General features: G+C 45.0%; 3 protein-coding genes across 3 annotated transcripts in view; 1 reads left to right on the forward strand and 2 right to left on the reverse strand.

Moving 5' to 3' along the window:
- Positions 1 to 18679, forward strand: part of LOC310796421 (DNA nucleotidylexotransferase-like) — a gene marked incomplete at both ends in the record, with an annotated part of 53998 nt that overhangs the window by 18714 nt on the left and 16605 nt on the right. The gene's annotated exons all lie outside the window — the stretch shown is intronic.
- On the reverse strand, positions 6569 to 7435 carry LOC310796060 (lysophosphatidic acid receptor 6-like; the record flags this gene model as incomplete). The annotated part of the gene is made up of 1 exon (XM_083658213.1): positions 6569 to 7435. The coding sequence occupies one exon, from the start codon at positions 7433 to 7435 to the stop codon at positions 6569 to 6571; it is 867 nt and encodes a 288-aa protein (XP_083514339.1).
- On the reverse strand, positions 9732 to 14242 carry LOC310796061 (lysophosphatidic acid receptor 6-like; the record flags this gene model as incomplete). The annotated part of the gene is made up of 4 exons (XM_083658214.1): positions 9732 to 9760; positions 10386 to 11057; positions 12856 to 13061; positions 14151 to 14242. The coding sequence occupies 4 exons, from the start codon at positions 14240 to 14242 to the stop codon at positions 9732 to 9734; spliced, it is 999 nt and encodes a 332-aa protein (XP_083514340.1).

Genomic DNA, 18679 nt, shown 5'->3' on the forward strand with positions numbered 1-18679 from the left:
AGGGAATGCACCCTGATTGGATGATGTTGCAAAAAATGTGCCTCGCGACCTGCTTGGAGCACTGTGCCACTACGCTCTATCAGCCACTACTGTAAAACACCCTCCCTCCTCCCACCCTCCCTCGCTCCGGGGGAAAAATGGTGGCGATTGAGCCAGAAAGACAGTCTGAATGAAATTGAATGTAACGTTCCCAATTCTATGTATTACATTCTAAAGAATTAACGGCAACATTTTGGAAGGCTAAGCCACACAACTAGTTAGTTATAATCTAACGTCGTGCTTTCAAAGACGGCGAACTGGCGGTGTTACGACGATGACGGTCAAAAAGGTCTCCGCGGAGATCTCTGTTACAGGCAGGCTCTACGCCTCCTCCTGACCAGGCGTAGGAGTTACGCCTGGTCGTAGTGAAAATAAGGCTTAAGCCGTCTTGGTGCAACCGGCGTAGCTGTTAGGTCGTAAATTTACGACCAACTTAGCTTAAGACCAGTGTAAGACCAGTTGGTGCAACCGGCCCTTGGTTCACTTGTCAGTGTGAACATAAGCCCCCGTTCACACTATACGCTGAAGCAACGCTCAACCTAAGCTCAACCTACGCCGAACCCACAAGTTTAATTTAGGCGTCCTTGTTAACAGGTGAGGCCGTTCACACCACCCGCGCGCGTGTCACGCTGAAGCCACGCTCACGCCTCGCTCAAGCGATCGGTCAGGATTCAAACCTATTTTCCAAGCGTGACGCGTGAAGCTTGAAGCTGCCAGCGATGAAGTCAATGGGAGTTGTGGGCGGGTTCAAGGTACGCCGAGAGGAAAAGAGAAGGCTTCTTGTGTGAACGGTTAGGCATCAGTTCAGCTTGTGCCTGCTTCAAGCTTCAGTTCTACTTACGTTCGGCGTCCTGTGTGAACAAGGGTAAAGTGAAGCCAACACAAAAATGGAACAAAGGCAGATTTCCCACCTTGGTTTATACCAAAGAAAACAAATTAAACTGTAGGTGTGATCGCACCCAAGTTTAGGGTTTCGACACCGCTTGCAATTACCTGACGTCTGGACTTCCTCTAAAAACACACTGCTGACCGGCGGTGTCACAGGCAGTTACAAACATCATCAGTATCACGCAACTAGAGTTGAATTTGCACTCGAGTGCAGGCTCTGAATTCAATGTGTGTACGTGTGTGTAGGAGAGAGAGAGAGAGAGAGAGAGGGGGGGGGGGGGGGGGTGGACCAAGCGGAGCGACGGGGGTGGGTTGTGCCTGTGTGTGTGTGTGTGTGTGTGTGTGTGTGTGTGTGTGTGTGTGCGTGTGCGTGCGTGCGTGCGTGCGTGCATGCGTGCGTGCGTGCGTGTGTGCGTGTGTGTGTGTGTGTGTGTGTGTGTGTGTGCGTGCGTGCCTGTGTGTGTGTGTGTGTGCGTGTGTGCGTGTGTGTGTGTGTCCTCTGCTGTAACTCTGAAGGTTTGTGATAATTAATATGTGTGGTGGACTTGATGAATGAGGACAGGTGGAGGATTTCATCATAGCCAGACAGACTGACTCTCTCCCCGGGCAGGAGGGATCCATGACCCGCCCAACACCTCCAAAACACACCCCTCCGTGTGTGGCAGGATCTACCCTTGAAACTCGCTGCTCGGTGTGTGTGTGTGTGTGTGTGTGTGTGTGTGTGTGTGTGTGTGTGTGTGTGTGTGTGTACGCTTTGCGTGTTACCCACAACGGTACGATACAGTGTGGAGACTAGTGCACACCTGATGGAAATATGTTTATGTAAATGCGGTTCACACCCGTACACGTGCGTGTTCTAGCTACAGTAAACCTTTACATGCATGTACATACCAGTGTATTACAAACTCTGTGTGTGTGTGTGTGTGTGTGTGTGCGTGTGTGTGTGTGTGTGTGGGCGTGTGTGTGTGTGCGCGCGCGTGTATCGGTATGTGTCTCTCTCTCCGAGGTAATTACTCTCTGTCATGTGTGGGAGTGTGATTAATGAGGTTCTGGTCAAAAGGCTTTGAGCATAGATGTCCTGGCTTTGGTCCTGGAGCAACTTACTGATATGAGAGGACCATTCATATTCTCCTCCCACCAGAGCAACATTTATATTCACCTGCCTGGCTGGCACTCTCCTCTCCTCCTCCCTCTGTACCAGAACGTATCAGATGCATGCAGTTACAGTCTGAAGTGTATACCAATCTTATATAAATTGTGGATGTAACCTCTTGGAAAAAGTGAAAATGAAAAGCATATTTACTGTATTACAGGGGTCCTACACCTTTTCCAAAGTCAGATTCCAGCACTTTCCAGCTGTGGTTTACACAGCTGATGGGCAGTGGAGGCCTAAAGGTTAGAAAAGCGAGCTTGTGACCCTGACCGGGAGGTCGTCGGTTCCATCCCCGGGACCGGCAGGATAAGTCTGGGTGGAGAAAGTGAAAAGGCAGCGCTTGCCCCTCCCTCATTACCACCACTGAGGTGCCCTTGAGCAAGGCTCTTAACCCCAACCGCTCCAGTGGAGCTGATCAGTGGCCAGCAGATCAGATTGTACTGGTTGTACTGGTCAGCTTCCAGGTGTGAATGTGTGTGTGAATGTGAACAGGGCGCTCCTGAAAAGAGACAGAGCATTGCTCTTAGTGAGACTCCCTTCTGTATAAATAATGGTAAAAAACAACAACAACAACATACATACATACATACTACTAACCCTAACCCTCAAAGTGATTATTTCACTGTCACATATTCCAGTCGTCTTCATTTTGTGCGAAAGGCAAAAGCAATTCGGCTCGCCCCGACTCATTTCATTTCTTTATTTACGAATCAAACAATTCATTCAGATTGAGCAATTGATTATGAAAGTAATGCAATTACAATTTCAAGCAGTTTGAAGCACTTTCATCCAAACCCAAGCACTTTTCAAACGCCACAATTCAAGTGTTTTCAAGTGTTTCCCAGCATCTATTTCCTGCTGCAGTTCTAGTGGTTACACTTGATCCACAGAGAACATGGTTTAGTATAGTAAAGTATAACGTCGTCCTCTCGCTGATCATCATATAAGGCAAACAATTACGCCAAGAAACACACTCAACCATCATGAACAAAAATCAGTAATATTTTCAGGAACGCATTATTGATCTTCATAGAACTTCTAAATCATTGGTTGATTTGTATTACTAATCTATCATTTTTGAGAGCCCTAAATTCAAAATGGCTACCATCCGCCATGTTCTAAATGAGCTTTTCAATGCTTTGGCCGACAATGCTGCAAACCGTTGGTTTCTGGTCCCAGAAACCGTTGGTTTTTGGGACTTTGGGGTTGAGGAATTCATAATTGATGTCATGTGACCTATTTTTGACCTTCAAAATCCAAGATGGCACAAAGGAGGTGTTGGAGAAGGAGATGACTGATCCTGACGCAAGAGAGCTCCTGGCACGAGTGGGTGAGAATCTGGAGTTAGAGAAGACAGACAGTCAGAGCTGACTTTTTGGACTGCTGACATGACCTCTGTGTACTTACATATTGTTTTACTCTTTATAACTCAACTCATCAGCAGATCTTTCATTAGGGCCCTACAGTAATATGAAGGCTCTATGACAAAATTGAACTTTTGGAGCTGAAAATGGGTAGCCATCTTGGATTTGAAGGTCAAAAATAGGTCAAATCAGCAAAACAACATCAATTATGATGATTCCTCAGCCCAAAAAGTCCCAGAAACCAGTGTCTTGTAGGCCAAACCATTGAAAAGATAATTTCCAACATGACAGATGGTACAGTAGCCATTTTGGATTCAGGGCTCTCAAAAATAAAAAATGTAAATATGTTTTTTAACCTTCATAGATGACAAAAAAAACTGTGAAACGAACTTCCGCTTTCCGCGGTCACGAAATTCCTGGAGATGACCCAACTAGCTCGTGAGTTGCCACGTATGGTCCATAACTTGGGTTATGATGACACATTGCTGAAGAAACACTTAGTATAAAGAACCATAAAAGAATAGAAAATACATTTACTGAATGAACATTAATTCTGCAGATTGCTCACGTCACCCCCCTCAGTTTTTCCCTTGTCAAGTATAATAAAGCAATTAAGTTAAAAGTGATATCACAGAGTGAAGATACTAGTAGTCCTCCGTTATCCCCATCCTACCTACAACACTTCCTCTTTTTAGTGGCTTCCTGTCAAATTACAATACCGTCGATTGAGAGTGCTCACAACTCTTTTGAAACCCCCCCCCCCCCCTTCTCCATACACACACACACACACACACACACACACACACACACACACACACACACACACACACACACACACACACACACACACCACACACACACACACACACACACACACACACACACACACACACACACACACACACACACACACACACACACACACACATACACCTCCCCCTCCACCCCTCTGGGCAGCGGATGAGTGGACAATAACAGGGCAATTGCACTGGGCTTTGGGGAGCGGCGTTTGGTGAACGTTTCCCGGCCAGTGTGGCGAGGCAGTGTTTGCGGTGGGGGGTGGCGCCCCCTCTCAGCGAGGAGAGGAGGAGGAGGAGAGGTTTAATTTAGCGGATGGTGGCACAGGGACCCTCAGGGCGTAGCGTACTGTACACGCACACACATACACACACGCACGCACACGCACACACACACACACACACACACACACACACGCACACACACACGCACACGCACACACACACACACACACACACACACACACACACACACACACGCATGCCCACACACACATGCCCACACACACACACACCCCCCTAAGTGTGTGTTGTGACAGACAACTGCAGTGAGGAGGGGTGCGGTCTCTGTCCTCTAAGCATCCTGGCGGCAGGCTGGTGGCGTTGGGGAAACTTCCCGTAGCGTTTATAAATGGGAACGCCGTGTGGAAGTGGGTGGGGGAGGCTGTTCATTTACTGCTCGCATTTGCAAACGTTTCTTCTCGACCTTGGTGCCACGTCTGTTCCTATGAATTTTAATTAACAGAGTTAGATGAATAGGCCCCGGCGTATACGTCTGACAAAGGAAGTGTAGTGCGGTGATATTTTTCAAGGTCAAAAGTGCGTCCGTTTCATTCACGCCCAGGCAGGTGTACTGTGTACAGTAGCTATTAGCTTTCAACCAAAGTCCTATTTGGAGCAATAGTGACAAACTATTGAAGCATCTCTCAGTGGTGGCGAGGAAAAAGAGACTTTGTTCTTGGAAAGATCATATAGGAAATGAGAGAAAGAAAGAAAATAGCAGGGAACGCATAGATACAAGGAGAACAAATATAAACACATACGCATAGACTTGCACTTATACGACTAATTACAAGATCCAACCATTACATACATATACATGCCATTTCATTACATTTATATTTTCATTATAGGTCTTTCGCTGGTGCTCTTAATAATCCAGAGCTATTTACAGAATCGAATAAGCTTGAATTCTTACAGTACCTCCCCAACATTTCAAGCAATAATCATAATTATAGTGTTAAAATAAGATATGGATGTACCTAATTATTCTCTGTTTCTGCAGAATATTAATATAAAAAAAACAATAGAGAAGTGATTTTCGCTCCCCTTGTCTTACATGCGTGTAAATGTACATGTAGCTTTTCATTCAACACGCCAAGTGGATTAGAAGTTGAATCGTCGTCGCCGTTTATTATTGTGGTGGAAGTGGAGCATTCCAGGAACTGGTGTTCTATTTTCAGAAACAGGAATTGATTTGAAATCCCTCCCCCCCCCCCTCTGGTTTGTGGATGGTCTATTCCTTTAACAAAATGGATAGCCTGGTGTATAACATCCGGATCACACGAGTTAACTCACATTTTATTTTGTTCTGTGGTTCCATCTGGACTCCAAGACGTCGGGGCGGCTTTAGCTCAGGAGGTAGAGCGGGTCGGCCAATGACGCAAGGGTTGGCGGTTCGATCCCCGCTCCCTCCCAGCTGCTGTCGTTGTGTCCTTGGGCAAGACACTTAACCCTCCTTGCTCCCGACCTGCGTGGCGCCATCGGTGTATGAATGGGTGAATGTAGACTACCTACTGATTGTAAAGCGCTTTGGATAAAAGCGATATATAAATGCAGGCCATTTACCATTTACGTCCACAGTAATTTCATTGGGTGGGTGGGAGTACTTGCCTTGACAGACAACTCCTTCAGCCAATCAGCGATTGCCAAATCAAGTCAGCGTGGGATCCAGTCAAATGCAAATCCACTGGAAGAACGGCAATAGCTCCTATTCCGCCGAGAAACTTACGGCTGTGTAAACTCTACGAACGTTAACGTTACTGCTCGTCGCTTCGGGAGCCGCAGAGCCATGGGAGCAGCCATTACTGTTTTGCCGGTTACGTCGTCAACTACGTGGCAGGTCCCTGATTGGCTCGTGGACTTTGTCATTTATAAAAACGCCCGCCCCGGACTGGAGGCCATACAGACGGAACAGCAGAACGAAACAGAATGGGAGTTCACGTGATTGGATGGTTTAGTACCAGAGTAAAAAACTGATAGTCACACACCTTGAATATGATTGGCTGAGCCACGTTCAAAGCCGTAAACACATCCCTCATCTTCACTCACGATCTTGCAAGTTCCACTTCCTCTTTCTTCTTCCAGAACGCATCCAAAGAAAAGTAATATAACAGTGGATCCAGACAGCAGTTCAGAGTAGCGAGACACGTGGTCGCCCTGATGGCAGGGTGTTCTCTATTTACAAGCAAATAGCTCATCGACAGAGGCAAGAAGCAGATGATGAACATGATCAAGTTGATGGCGAAAACCAGCATGATCTTCATCTTGTTAAACCTCGCAGAGTCACTGAGACGCCTGAGGGTCCGAAACACCATAGCGGCGCACACAACATTGACCGCCAGGATGGCGAGGCAGAGGACAAAATCTAGATAAGCCAACGCCGGGCTAACAACGGGACAGTTGGGGAATTCAAAACAGCTCGATGCATTGCAGGCGTATAAAGTTCTTGAAGAGGCGATGCCCTCCGGGACGCTCCCCACGAACAGAACGATCCAAACGAAAGCGGAGGCTTTCCAGGCGTTGGAGGTGGACCTCAGAAGGCGCGATCTCAGCGGGTACACCACCGCCAGCAGCCGGTCCGCACAGATGAAGGTGATGAAGACGGTGCTGGTGCGGAGGTTGCTGCGGAAGCACATGATGTTGAACATGCACATGGGGATGCCCAAGGGCCAGCTGAGGGTGGCGTAGAAGTAGACCCTCATGGGCAGGGAGATGACCAGCAGCAGGTCTGAGAGGGCCAGGTTGATCATGAAGACGGCACTGGGGGATTTGAGGCTGTGGCGGCGTATCAGAGTCCACAGGGACACAGCGTTGAGAGGCAGACCCAGCACCAAGATGCAGCCGAAAACTATGGCGTAGGTCGTGTTACTGTATGGCACTGGGCCAGTTTCTTCCTGGGTGTTGTTGTTCATCGTCGTGTGTCTACCTGACAAGAAAAGCAATATCTTTTATACAGTTTGTCCAGGAAACGGATCTTACTTTGTGCCAAATGCTATTAATGGAGGAGGGGGGAAAAGACAAAAACAGGACAAAAGAGGCCAACTTACTTGTGATTGCGTGGTGTCTTTTTGTGGGTCCGATGCACACCTGTTTGGAGGGGAGCTAATGTAAGAAGAGAAAGAAAGAAAGAAAGAAAGAAAGAAAGAAAGAAAGAAAGAAAGAAAGAAAGAAAGAAAGAAAGAAAGAAAGAAGAGAAAGATGCCGACGCGTTTCAACCAAGTGGCCGAGTGGCAGAGTTACTACTGGAAGTTAAAGGCTAATCTTTGTTCTGTGGTTCCATCTGGACTCCAAGCCGTCCAACTAATCTTGAACTTGGGTTCTTCTTGGGTTCACACAAACCACAGTGTGGTTTGTGTGAACCCAAGAAGAACCCAAGTATACAGTTTGTCCACAAAACGGATCTTACTTTGTGCCAAATGCTATTAATGGGGGAGGGGGTAAAAGACAAAAACAGGACAAAAGAGGCCAACTTACTTGTGATTGCGTGGTGTCTTTTTGTGGGTCCGATGCACACTTGTTTGGAGGGGAGCTAATGTAAGAAGAGAAAGAAAGAAAGAAAGAAAGAAAGAAGAGAAAGATGCCGACGCGTTTCAACCAAGTGGCAGAGTTACTAATGGAAGTTAAAGGCTAATCTTTGTTCTGTGGTTCCATCTGGACTCCAAGCCGTCCAACTAATCTTGAACTTGGGTTCTTCTTGGGTTCACACAAACCACATGAGTGTGGTTGCAGCCATCGGTCTTTCCTCAGTCCTCAGTGAACTGAGGCTTGGTTCATCATGTTTTAAGCAGTGGGACGTTTTGAAACAGGAAACAGGGGCTGACTTAACTCAGGAAGAGAGCTACTGTGAGCCAATATACAGTATGTGTAGGTTGATGGATGGGGGAGGGGAGTGATGAGTGAATTTGTTTGTCTATGTATTTTGTATTTTCTGTGTTTTTGTTAAGGTTTTGTCGTTCTTGTTTTTCTTGCATTATAACTTTTAAAATAAAAAAAATATCACACAAAAAAGAAAAGAGAGAAATGTCAACCAGATTATGAAGATATCTCAAAAGGCATATGGCAGAGCAGAGATGGGTGAGCTGGAGTTGCCTCCTACTCAGTAGTGGAAATGGCCAGGATTTACTGTGGGAACCCCCCCCCCCCCCCCCTTCCCCCCATAGAGTATTCATTCTGTTAAAATCAATGGTTTTTTCTTACTGATTTTACTCATTGCTATTAGGGCTACATAAAAATCTCTTACAGAAGTTACTCAATTAAGATTGCCGAGATCTACCTATTATTTCCCATTGATTTTTATTTATGACAGACTTGAAGACACATTGACATTGACGCTGCTTATTCATCTTCCACATACATGTTCTCCTACTATTCTCTGCTCCGTTCATGCTGCCTGTCTAAAAAAAAAAAGTTAACTTTTTAAGGGGAACCTGAGGAGGAATGCCGTTCCCCCTCTCGTTCTCGCCGTTCCCTCTCAACGTTTACTCTGGGAACGCCGTTCCCACACATTCACCCCCCCATTTCCGCCATTGCTCCTACTACTCCTAAGAGATGATCCCTTCCACGTACAGCAAAGGAGAAGTATATAGGCTGTACAGTACTATAATAGTAGTAAGTAAGTAATCTTTATTTGTATAGCACTTTTCAAAACAAAGGTACAAAGTGCTTCACACAACAAGATGAGAGATTATACATACTGAGGAATATAAAAATAGATACCCCATAATAAAACCAAAAAGGAACGATCAAATAATGCTGATCAAATAAACTCATTAAAACGACAATAAAACAACAGTAAAACAATGAGAATATGCAGATAGAAACAAATAAAAACAAAGATATAGCATAATTAAGAGAAAGCTTGCCTGTAGAAGTATGTTGTAAGAAGAGGTTTAAAAGAAACTACAGAGTTTGCTAGCCTGATAGCCTCGGGAAGGGAGTTCCACAGTTGCGGAGCACGGAACCGCAAATGCCCGGTCTCCTTTTGTGACAAATAGTGACCTACACCTGCCATATCTGTTTTTGTTGCCACCCCCCCACCTGCTTTGCACAGCGCGTGTGAAAAATAAGATCTGACAGAATGCAGCCCACCAGAACGCATATAAATACCAAGTGTAAATGCAAGAGCGTGATCAGATTAGAATTTATCCTCACCAATTGATTATTGGTGAGGATATATTAACATTTATTGGCTAGCAAAGTCCATTCCTTCTAGCCCTCGGTCTGGAGTCGATCCACATCTGAAAAAGCTCCATTTCGTGGGGCTGGATGACATATTCACCACTACCCCTCGGTCCTCAAAAGAAACGAGACACCCTGCCTCTACTGTACAGTACATGTACTGTACACGTGAACACGCATACTGGAGTGGGAGGGCCAAGGGAGGATTGGGATTGGCCCTTGATATACGAGGGATCAGCCGAGCAGCATTTTGGTAAACAAACCGCGTCACTGGGTGGCAACGGCAATGGAACCCTATGGAGCCCAAGTGGGGCGAGGCTTGAGTGTCTGACTCTAGCCAGCTAACTCTGGTTTACATTTTAAAAACGGGCGACAGTTCACACAACTTTAACACGACATGCATATATTATACATCAAACTCTTGAGCTACTTCCGCTCACTCTCAGAATGTCAAAATATAAGCGATGTGATGTGTAGTTTTTGAGATATTAACGTTTGTTTGGCACAACTCATACTATTAACTGCCGCGGGGTTCCGCATTTCTGGGTGGCAAGGGACGTCAGGCTGATTTGTCCTATAATCTCATACTCTCTACGTCCCTCGATCATCTTCACTCACGATCGTGCAAGTTCCTAACCTGACGCTGCCAGATGGATGTAAGTTCGTTCACATTTGTTTCACAACCGTGAATTTGTGGAACAATGCCGCCCCCGTCTGGCGGAGTCAGGCTAGCAAGTTCCACCTCCTCTTTCTTCTTCCAGAACGCATCCAAAGCAAAGTAATATAACAGTGGATCCAGACAGCAGTTCATACTAGCCAGACACCTGGTTGCCCTGATTGCAGGATGTGTTCTATCTTCAAGCATGTGGGTCAACGACAGAGGCACGAAACAGATGATGAACATGATCAAGTTCATGGCAAAAACCAGCATGACCTTCATCTTGTTGTCGACCCTCACAGAGTCGCTGAGATGCCTGAGGGTCCAAGACACCATCGCAGTGGACACAACGTTGACCGCCAGTATGGTGAACGCTACACCAACATCTAGATAAGCCAACGCTGGTACATACACGTGACAGTTAGGGAATTCAAAACAGCTCGATGCATTGCAGTTGTATAAAGTTCTTGCCAACACAATGTTCTCCGGGACGTTCCCCACGAACACAAAGATCCAAATGGAAACGGAGGCTTTCCAGGCGTTGGAGGTGGACCTCAGATGGCGCGATCTCAGCGGGTACACCACCGCCAGCAGCCGGTCCACCCCGATGAAGGTGATGAAGATGGTGCTGCTGCGGAGGTTATTGCGGAAGAACATCATGGTCAACATGCATGCCGGGATGTCGAGGGGCCAGCGGCCTGTGGCGTAGAAGCAGAGATGGGCAGTATTTTAAATACATGTATTTAAAATACGGATTTCAAATACATTTGTGTATTTTGTAATTTGTATTTGGCTGGACTGAGAAAAATAAGATGTAATTTGTATCAAAGTACTTTCAGACCATGTATTTTGTGTATTTTAAATACATAAAATACATTTTTATTTCATTTTATTCTCAAATTGACACATTTTAAACATTGATACAGGTTTAAACTGTGGAATAAAAAAAACGCAATGTGAGATGTCACTTCTACTCCGCCTCTGATTGGCTTACCCTCAGGACAATCTCAACCACACATCAGAGGCAGAGTAGGGTGGGAACCTGAAGCCTCATGTTGGTGGAAATTCCCCCAGAGATAAAGTACTAAATGTGATAATCAGATATTGCATGCTAAGGCAAACACTGCCCTATCTGCAAATGAAAGTGTTTACTGCAAACCAGTGTATCATATTAGAGAGACACAACTAACGCTAATTCAACAAAACAAAACAAAGCAAAACAACAACAATAACAAAAGGATGTTTGGTTCCGAGCTTTAGCGGGGTGCAGAACCATGAGTCCCCCTGACCCTCTGATTAAAGCTGTGAGGAACCCGACACAGTACCACATTACACCAGGCTGATAGAGTAGAAGTCTAATGGTACAGCCTGATGCCTGAATGATTACAAGCCTGTTGATTTAACTGTCATGAAGGTGTTTGAGTGACTGGTCTGTAACCATTTATCCACTGTTGAAATGGACAGGAAGTCTAACTCAAACACGACAAGAAGTCTGACTCAAACTAGTACTGAAGCCTCGTGTTGGTGGAAATTCCCACAGAGATAAAGTACTAAATGTGATGTTAGATAAGCCTATTGCATGCTAAGACAAACACTGCTCTATCTGCCAATCAAACTTTACTGCATGCAAAACATCATATTAGAGAGACACAACTAATATTAAAAAAAACACCTCCGCACCCAACTCAGCTCTACAAAATGGATAAATAAATATACTGTTACAAAGCTGACAACCTCCCTGTTTCCATACATTAGCCACAGGATTAAGTTTCCCTCACCATGAATGCCATACTGCGGCACCATGGTTACTGAAAAGTAACCTTTTGTGGTGGAATAAATAATGTTGCTGTATTTCTATGTGTGCAGCGTGTTAAATAAAGACTATATGTGACAATTTACTGACATGGTGGATGTGAAGTTGTTTATAGGGGACCTACTATCATAACATAACTCTCATAACAGATCTTTGGCTAAACATGGTCAAAGCTCAAAAACGTGAGGTTACTGTAACGTGTAGAAATGCTACCTGTATAAACTCAAAAGCCCTCACATAAGGCAATTAACAGCTGAAGTGAAGGAGAAATAAGTTGTGCTGAAAAACAACTGAAATGGAAGAAGTGTAATGTGTTAGAGGGTACACAAAGGAGAATACTGTCACAGAGGACTAAAGAGATGGTTTACCATCTAAATAAACCAGAAAATGTCACATTTGAAAAGCTGGAATCAGATAATTAGGACATTTTTCCTTAAAGAAATGGCTCAAAATGATTATCATCAAAATAGGAAATGAATGTAATATTTGGCAATGAATCGATTAATTGACTAATTGTTGCAGTTCTTTATCAGTTTTTATAATATGTATTTTCATGTATTTTCAAAATACGTATTTGTATTTCAAATACATTTTTCAGACCAGTATTTTGTATTTGTATTGTGATACATTTTTTGAGCAAGTATTTGTAATTTGTATCAAAATACTTTATGATGTATTTTCGCCCATCTCTGCGTAGAAGTAGACCCTCATGGGCAGGGAGATGACCAGCAGCAGGTCTGAGAGGGCCAGGTTGATCATGAAGACGGCACTGGGGGATTTGAGGCTGTGGCGGCGTATCAGAGTCCACAGGGACACAGCGTTGAGAGGCAGACCCACCACCAAGATGCAGCCCAAAACGATGGCGTAGGTCGTGTTACCAGGGCCGTAGCTAGCTATGAGGACGGGGAGGTCCGGACCTCCCCTAATATTTCAGCCTGCCAAAAAAAAAAATAAAAAAAAATTTTTTTTTTTTTTTTTTTTTTTTGCAGGCCAGGCCAGGCCACTCACTGAACAGCAGGCCAGGCGCCGCCTACTGGTTTACTAGTGGTTTTATTACTTTATTCAGGTTTAAAGTGGGTGCATCTCATTGTAAAATTGGACTTGGCCCAAATTGGGCTTCAAACGGCCCAAATCAGGCTTCAAACGGCCCAAATCTGGCTTTAAACGACCCAAATAGGGCTTCAAACGGCCCAAATCTGGCTTCAAACGGCCCAAATTGGGCTTCAAACGGCCCAAATTGAGCTTCAAACGCTGAATAATGACATCACAACAGTATAATCCTAATGTTGATTTAAAATGATATATTACTCTAAATATGGCTTAAAAAGGGGGGAAAAAAACCTCAATTTTTTTTCGGCGGCGCCCTAACGGGCGCCGCCGAATCCGCCTCCCCTTGCTGGACCTCCCCTATTTCGGAACTCTGGCTACGGCCCTGCGTGTTACTGTATGGCACTGGACCAGTTTCTTCCTGGGTGTTGTTGTTCATCGTCGTGTGTCTACCTGACAAGAAAAGCAATATCTTTTATAGAGTTTGTTCAGGAAACTGCTATGTCTTACTTTGTGAAAAAAGACAAAAAAGGACAAAAGAGGCCAACTTACTTGTGGTTGCGTGTTCTCTTTTTGTTGGATCCGATGCACACTTGTTTTGAAGGGAGAGAAGAAAAGAAAAGAAAGAATTAAAGAAACAAACAAACAAACAAACAAATAAAGAAACAAAGAACAAAAGAAAGAAAGAAAGAAAGATGCCGACATGTTTCAGCCAAGTGGCGTTTGTCAGGGCAGAGTTACTAATGGAAGGTTAGAGGCTGATCTAATCACACAACACACAAACCATACAATCCGGCCATCAGTCTCTTGATCTATGTGAACTGAGGCTTGGCTAATCACGTTTTAAGCAGTGGCACGTTTTTAAACAGGAACCAAGGGTGACTTGACTCAGGAAGAGAGCGAAATGTCAACACACAATGACTTGACTTACTTCACTTCATCTCCATGGGCTACTGCCTGTTGGTGTCGAACACATCTCCTCCACTCCTGCCTGTTGCTCGCCGCCCTGATCAGCTCCTCCATTCTCACGCCAGACCACTCCTTGATCGTCGTCAATCCAGCGTCTTCGAGGGCGTCCCCTTCTTCTTCTTCTTGCTCCTCCAGTCATGCTAAATGTTGCTGCCTTCATGAGTCGATGGTCGTCCACGTGACAAATGTGCACAAAGAGACCCCTCTTCCTCCTCGTTAAGATTTCCCGCAGTCTACTTTCAGATTTCGCTCTGTTTGTCACTTCTGTGTTTGTCACCTTGTGGTGCCACCTGATGTTTCACATACTCAGCTAGCATCTCATCTCGAAAGCATCCAGTCTTCTGAAGATCGTCTTTGTGCAGAGTCCATGTTTCGCATGGCGTATAATAGCACACTAAAATAACACAAACTGTTTATTATTTTCAATTGAGTTCCTGTACTCATATCGTTGCTATTCGGTATCTTGTTGAAGCCAGTGAGGGTGCCTGAAGCCAGTGCAGTTCTGTGTCTGATGTAATCACAGGCTGCCCAGATAGATGAATTCTTCTTCTTCCACGCTCTCAATCTCGTCTGAACCCACTCTCGGATTTGTCTCCGATTCAGGTGTTCCAAAATAAGATCGCTTTTGTCTTTCCCAACATTGATCTTCAGCCCTGCAGATCAGATCTGCTGCCCCCCGAACAGTCGCATCCAGACCCTCCTGCAAGCGCACCCAGCTCGCCCAGTCGATTAGTTATTATTATTATTATTATTAAGTTATTTACAGAATGTCCGTACTGTTATTCCAGGCATTGTTTCCTGCATGGTTTGCAGTGCACGTTCCAGATGAATATGGTTGGTGACAGGGGCGGACTGGGATCATAATTCAGGCCGGGCATTAGATACCAAGCAGGCCAGGCCGATACGGGCCGACGCACGTGCCGGCGTCCGAAGGGCGCCGGCGAAAAATTTGGGGCGTTTGAAGCTCAATTTGGGGCGTTTGAAGCCAGATTTGGGTCGTTTAAAGCCAGATTTGGGCTGTTTGAAGCCCGATTTGGGCCGTTTGAAGCCCAATTTGGGCCGTTTGAAGCCCAATTTGGGCCAAGTCCAATTTTACAATGAGATGCACCCACTTTAAACCTGAATGAAGTAATAAAACCACTAGTAAACCAGTAGGCGGCGCCTGGCCTGCTGTTCAGTGAGTGGCCTGGCCTGGCCTGCAAAAAAAAAAAAAATTTTTTTTTTTTTTGCCAGGCCATGCCAGGCCAGGCCACCGGGCATTTGCCCGACGTGCCCGATTATGCAGTCCGCCACTGGTTGGTGATAATGGGTCCCCCGACCTCCCGGGAACCTAGTCTTCCAGATCACTGCCACCTCTGACTTGCAGCTTGTGTGCCGTGCTGTAGAGTAGACCATTCTCGACATGTTCATGATCTTCTGCTCAATGCCATAATATGACTCCAGTATTGCTCAGATATATATTCTGGTGTTTGACGGTATCGAATGGCTTCAGGAAATCGATAAAGCAATTATACACAGTCTTACTCTGCCTAGTCAATGTGTTTTCTGCTATGAGCGTCAGCACAGTGCTCCTGTCCCTACGAAAACTAGCCCGCTCCTCAGACAGAAATGGCTCAACCCTGGTCTGCAATCTCTGAGGAATAACAAGGAGCAATATGTTTGCACATATTAGTGACAGTGTTCTGAAATTACTACAGTTCCTAAGATCATCCTTCTTTGCTAAGGTCCAATCAACCCACAATGGTGTTACACAAATCACTCAATATAATGAAGATATCTCATGGTCAGAGCAGAGAGGGGTGAGCTGGAGTCGCCTCCTACACAGACTCCTATAACAGATGACCCCTTCCTTCCACAGCAGAGGCTGTATATAACGTGACCTTACACTTACCATATCTGTGTTTGTTGCCTTCACCTCCCCACCTGCTTTGCACAGCGCGCGTGAAAAACAAGATCTGACAGAATGCAGCCCAGCAGAACGCATATAAATACCAAGTGTAAAAATGCAAGAGCGTGATCAGATTGTTTCATTATAAAACCCGGAGAGCATATCCAGATGGAGATCCCATTTTAATACCGGGGGGCCAATTGCCTATAGAATATTATTTCCACGGGAACAGTTTCAGGGTTAAGTGCATTGCTCAAGGGCACTTCAACTGTTGTAGTCGGTACAGGTGAGAGGTGTTCAACTACTTTACTTTCCCTTTTTCTCACTCTCACTGTTCCTCTCTCTCGCTCTCTCCCTCCATCTCTCTCTCACACACACACAGACACACAGACACACACACACACACACACCGTGCAACCCCTAAACTTATTGGAACCCTCCTGACTAGGTCATTTAGCGCTGCAATTTGGTCGGCTTGTTATGTCTGATTGATGCTCGTTTGCTGCCTCCTGAATCCAATCTGAGTGCAGCTGCTATAATCAGGATCTCCTCCGCCGGCCCGGCTCGCTCTGCTGTCTCTCATGACTCTCTCGTCCACATTAACGGGCAGTGGCCATGATGCAACAGGCTTGTCTGTCTCCTTGCATTTATTTTGATTAAAAAAACCCTGCTCTCCTCTGAAGGAACTGCCATCCCGCATTACAAAGACAAAAGCCTTGCACACATTTTCATTTTTGCTGCCAGTCAAAAATGGTTCAAGGATTTTTTTCTTCTTCAGTGATTTGCTTTGATCACAGCAGTTTGGACGTCTTCTCTGGTGCGTTGCTGAGTTGTTGCTGTTGAAAGGCTGTGACTGTACGAGAGGAAGCGGAGTGGAATTATTGCTGACAGCTAAATCAGTGTGGACGCATAATGGATTATTATACAGTGGCAGTATTCATTTGAGTGTGACGTGGATAAATAAGGTGTTTTGCTGCACCGACATCTAATTCAACTCCTTAAGAATCTGCAAAGGTTTTCGGACCCAATCCCTATAGCCATGATACTGTACATGCACGCTGTGTTCTGTCTCGGTTTGGAGTCGAGAGCATCATGCAGGTGATTTAATGTGGCCTAGCTTCATCTGAAATAAGTCAAAACTGTCAGTCAAAACGTCATCGCATTCGTTGTAATTTCCCCCTGGTGTGGGTAATAGTCTGGAACAATGTTTATAATGGAAAATAGAAATATTGAATATGAAGAAATGAGAAAAGATTTGAGATAGAAATGTAATTATTGGGTTATTCCATTAATACAAGTAAGGAAATATATTCGGAGGTTGTATGGATGTGATTTTGCGTTGTCAATGGGTTTCTTTCTTCTTGCAATAGGGGGGCCATGACCAAAGCCTAATGCTATTTGGGGGGCGTTGGGAAGCCCTGTTCCTTTAGATGGAGGAAAAATCATGTGTTTCATGAGCGAAAAATATGTAGCAACCTTTGTCCTCCCTCTCCCTGAACAAGAAGCCTGTTCTCAACCACCATTCACTTCAGCCTACGATTGCCATGTGATCAGGTCATGTGATCAGGTCATGTGATCAGGTCATTCTGCATGGAGGTCAGAGAAGCAATTAAGGGGTTTTAATGGAATAGATGGGGAGTGTGAACTGGGAGGAGCTGGTGAAGTGATGGTGCCCTGTGAGGGAGTGAGCCTGCTGTTAGGCCAAATCAATAGTTTACAGTGTGGTGCCCCACGAGTGGCTTTTTCTTATCGCTATGGCATTTATTTATTTATTTATATTTTCATTTTAGATTTGACATGTATTCTGAGTGCCTGTTTACATTTGTAGCTATGATGGATCAGACGAAGAAGAACATTTACTCTTGGAGGATGTTGTAAATTTTTTTATCACGTCTTAAATACCTTTCCAAAATGGCCAATTCAGTCAATATGGCCACGTAGTAGACTTAGACCAATTAGGAAACAGGTCATATTTCAAAGGTCCATGTCTATGCGTCAACAAAATAAAGCTTTAATGCTACTGGTACATATAGGACCACATGTAATAAATCAATATGGCACACTTATATACACTTATATACTGTATATAAACAAAAACTGACCATTCCTTGGTATGAACAATCCATTAGGGTACAAGTTTTTAAAATTCAAAAATGTCTCCTTTCTCCTCCTCTCTCCAGTAATTAGATGGTACCGTACCGTACTGTACATTCCAGATCGTATCTTTAAAGCGGCACTATAGGTAACTTTACACATGGCTCCACATGGCACTTTTATGCCCAGATTAGATATCATGTCGCACCCAGCATGCTTCTTGCAGACGGAGAAATGTCCATACGGTCCCTGACAGCAGCATTTATTTTGGGCAATCAACAGCATCTCAATTGTGGGCGAGGGGGTACTTTTCTATTCAAGGCCCAGTATGTGATTTAGACTGACAGGACGTGTGTATTTTATTTATTCTTTTCCCTGTGATGGTGCAGCACTTAGTAGCCTACTCACAGACTTCAAGGCTGACTGGAGAACTAGGGCGACAGACGCTCACCGACAGGCCAGACATTGCCAACAGCTGACAGATCTGCTCGGTGTGTCAGCGGGGCTTT

The sequence above is a fragment of the Poromitra crassiceps genome (assembly GCF_964638095.1).
Source record: "Poromitra crassiceps genome assembly, chromosome: 22".
Classification (NCBI taxonomy): Eukaryota; Metazoa; Chordata; class Actinopteri; order Beryciformes; family Melamphaidae; genus Poromitra; species Poromitra crassiceps.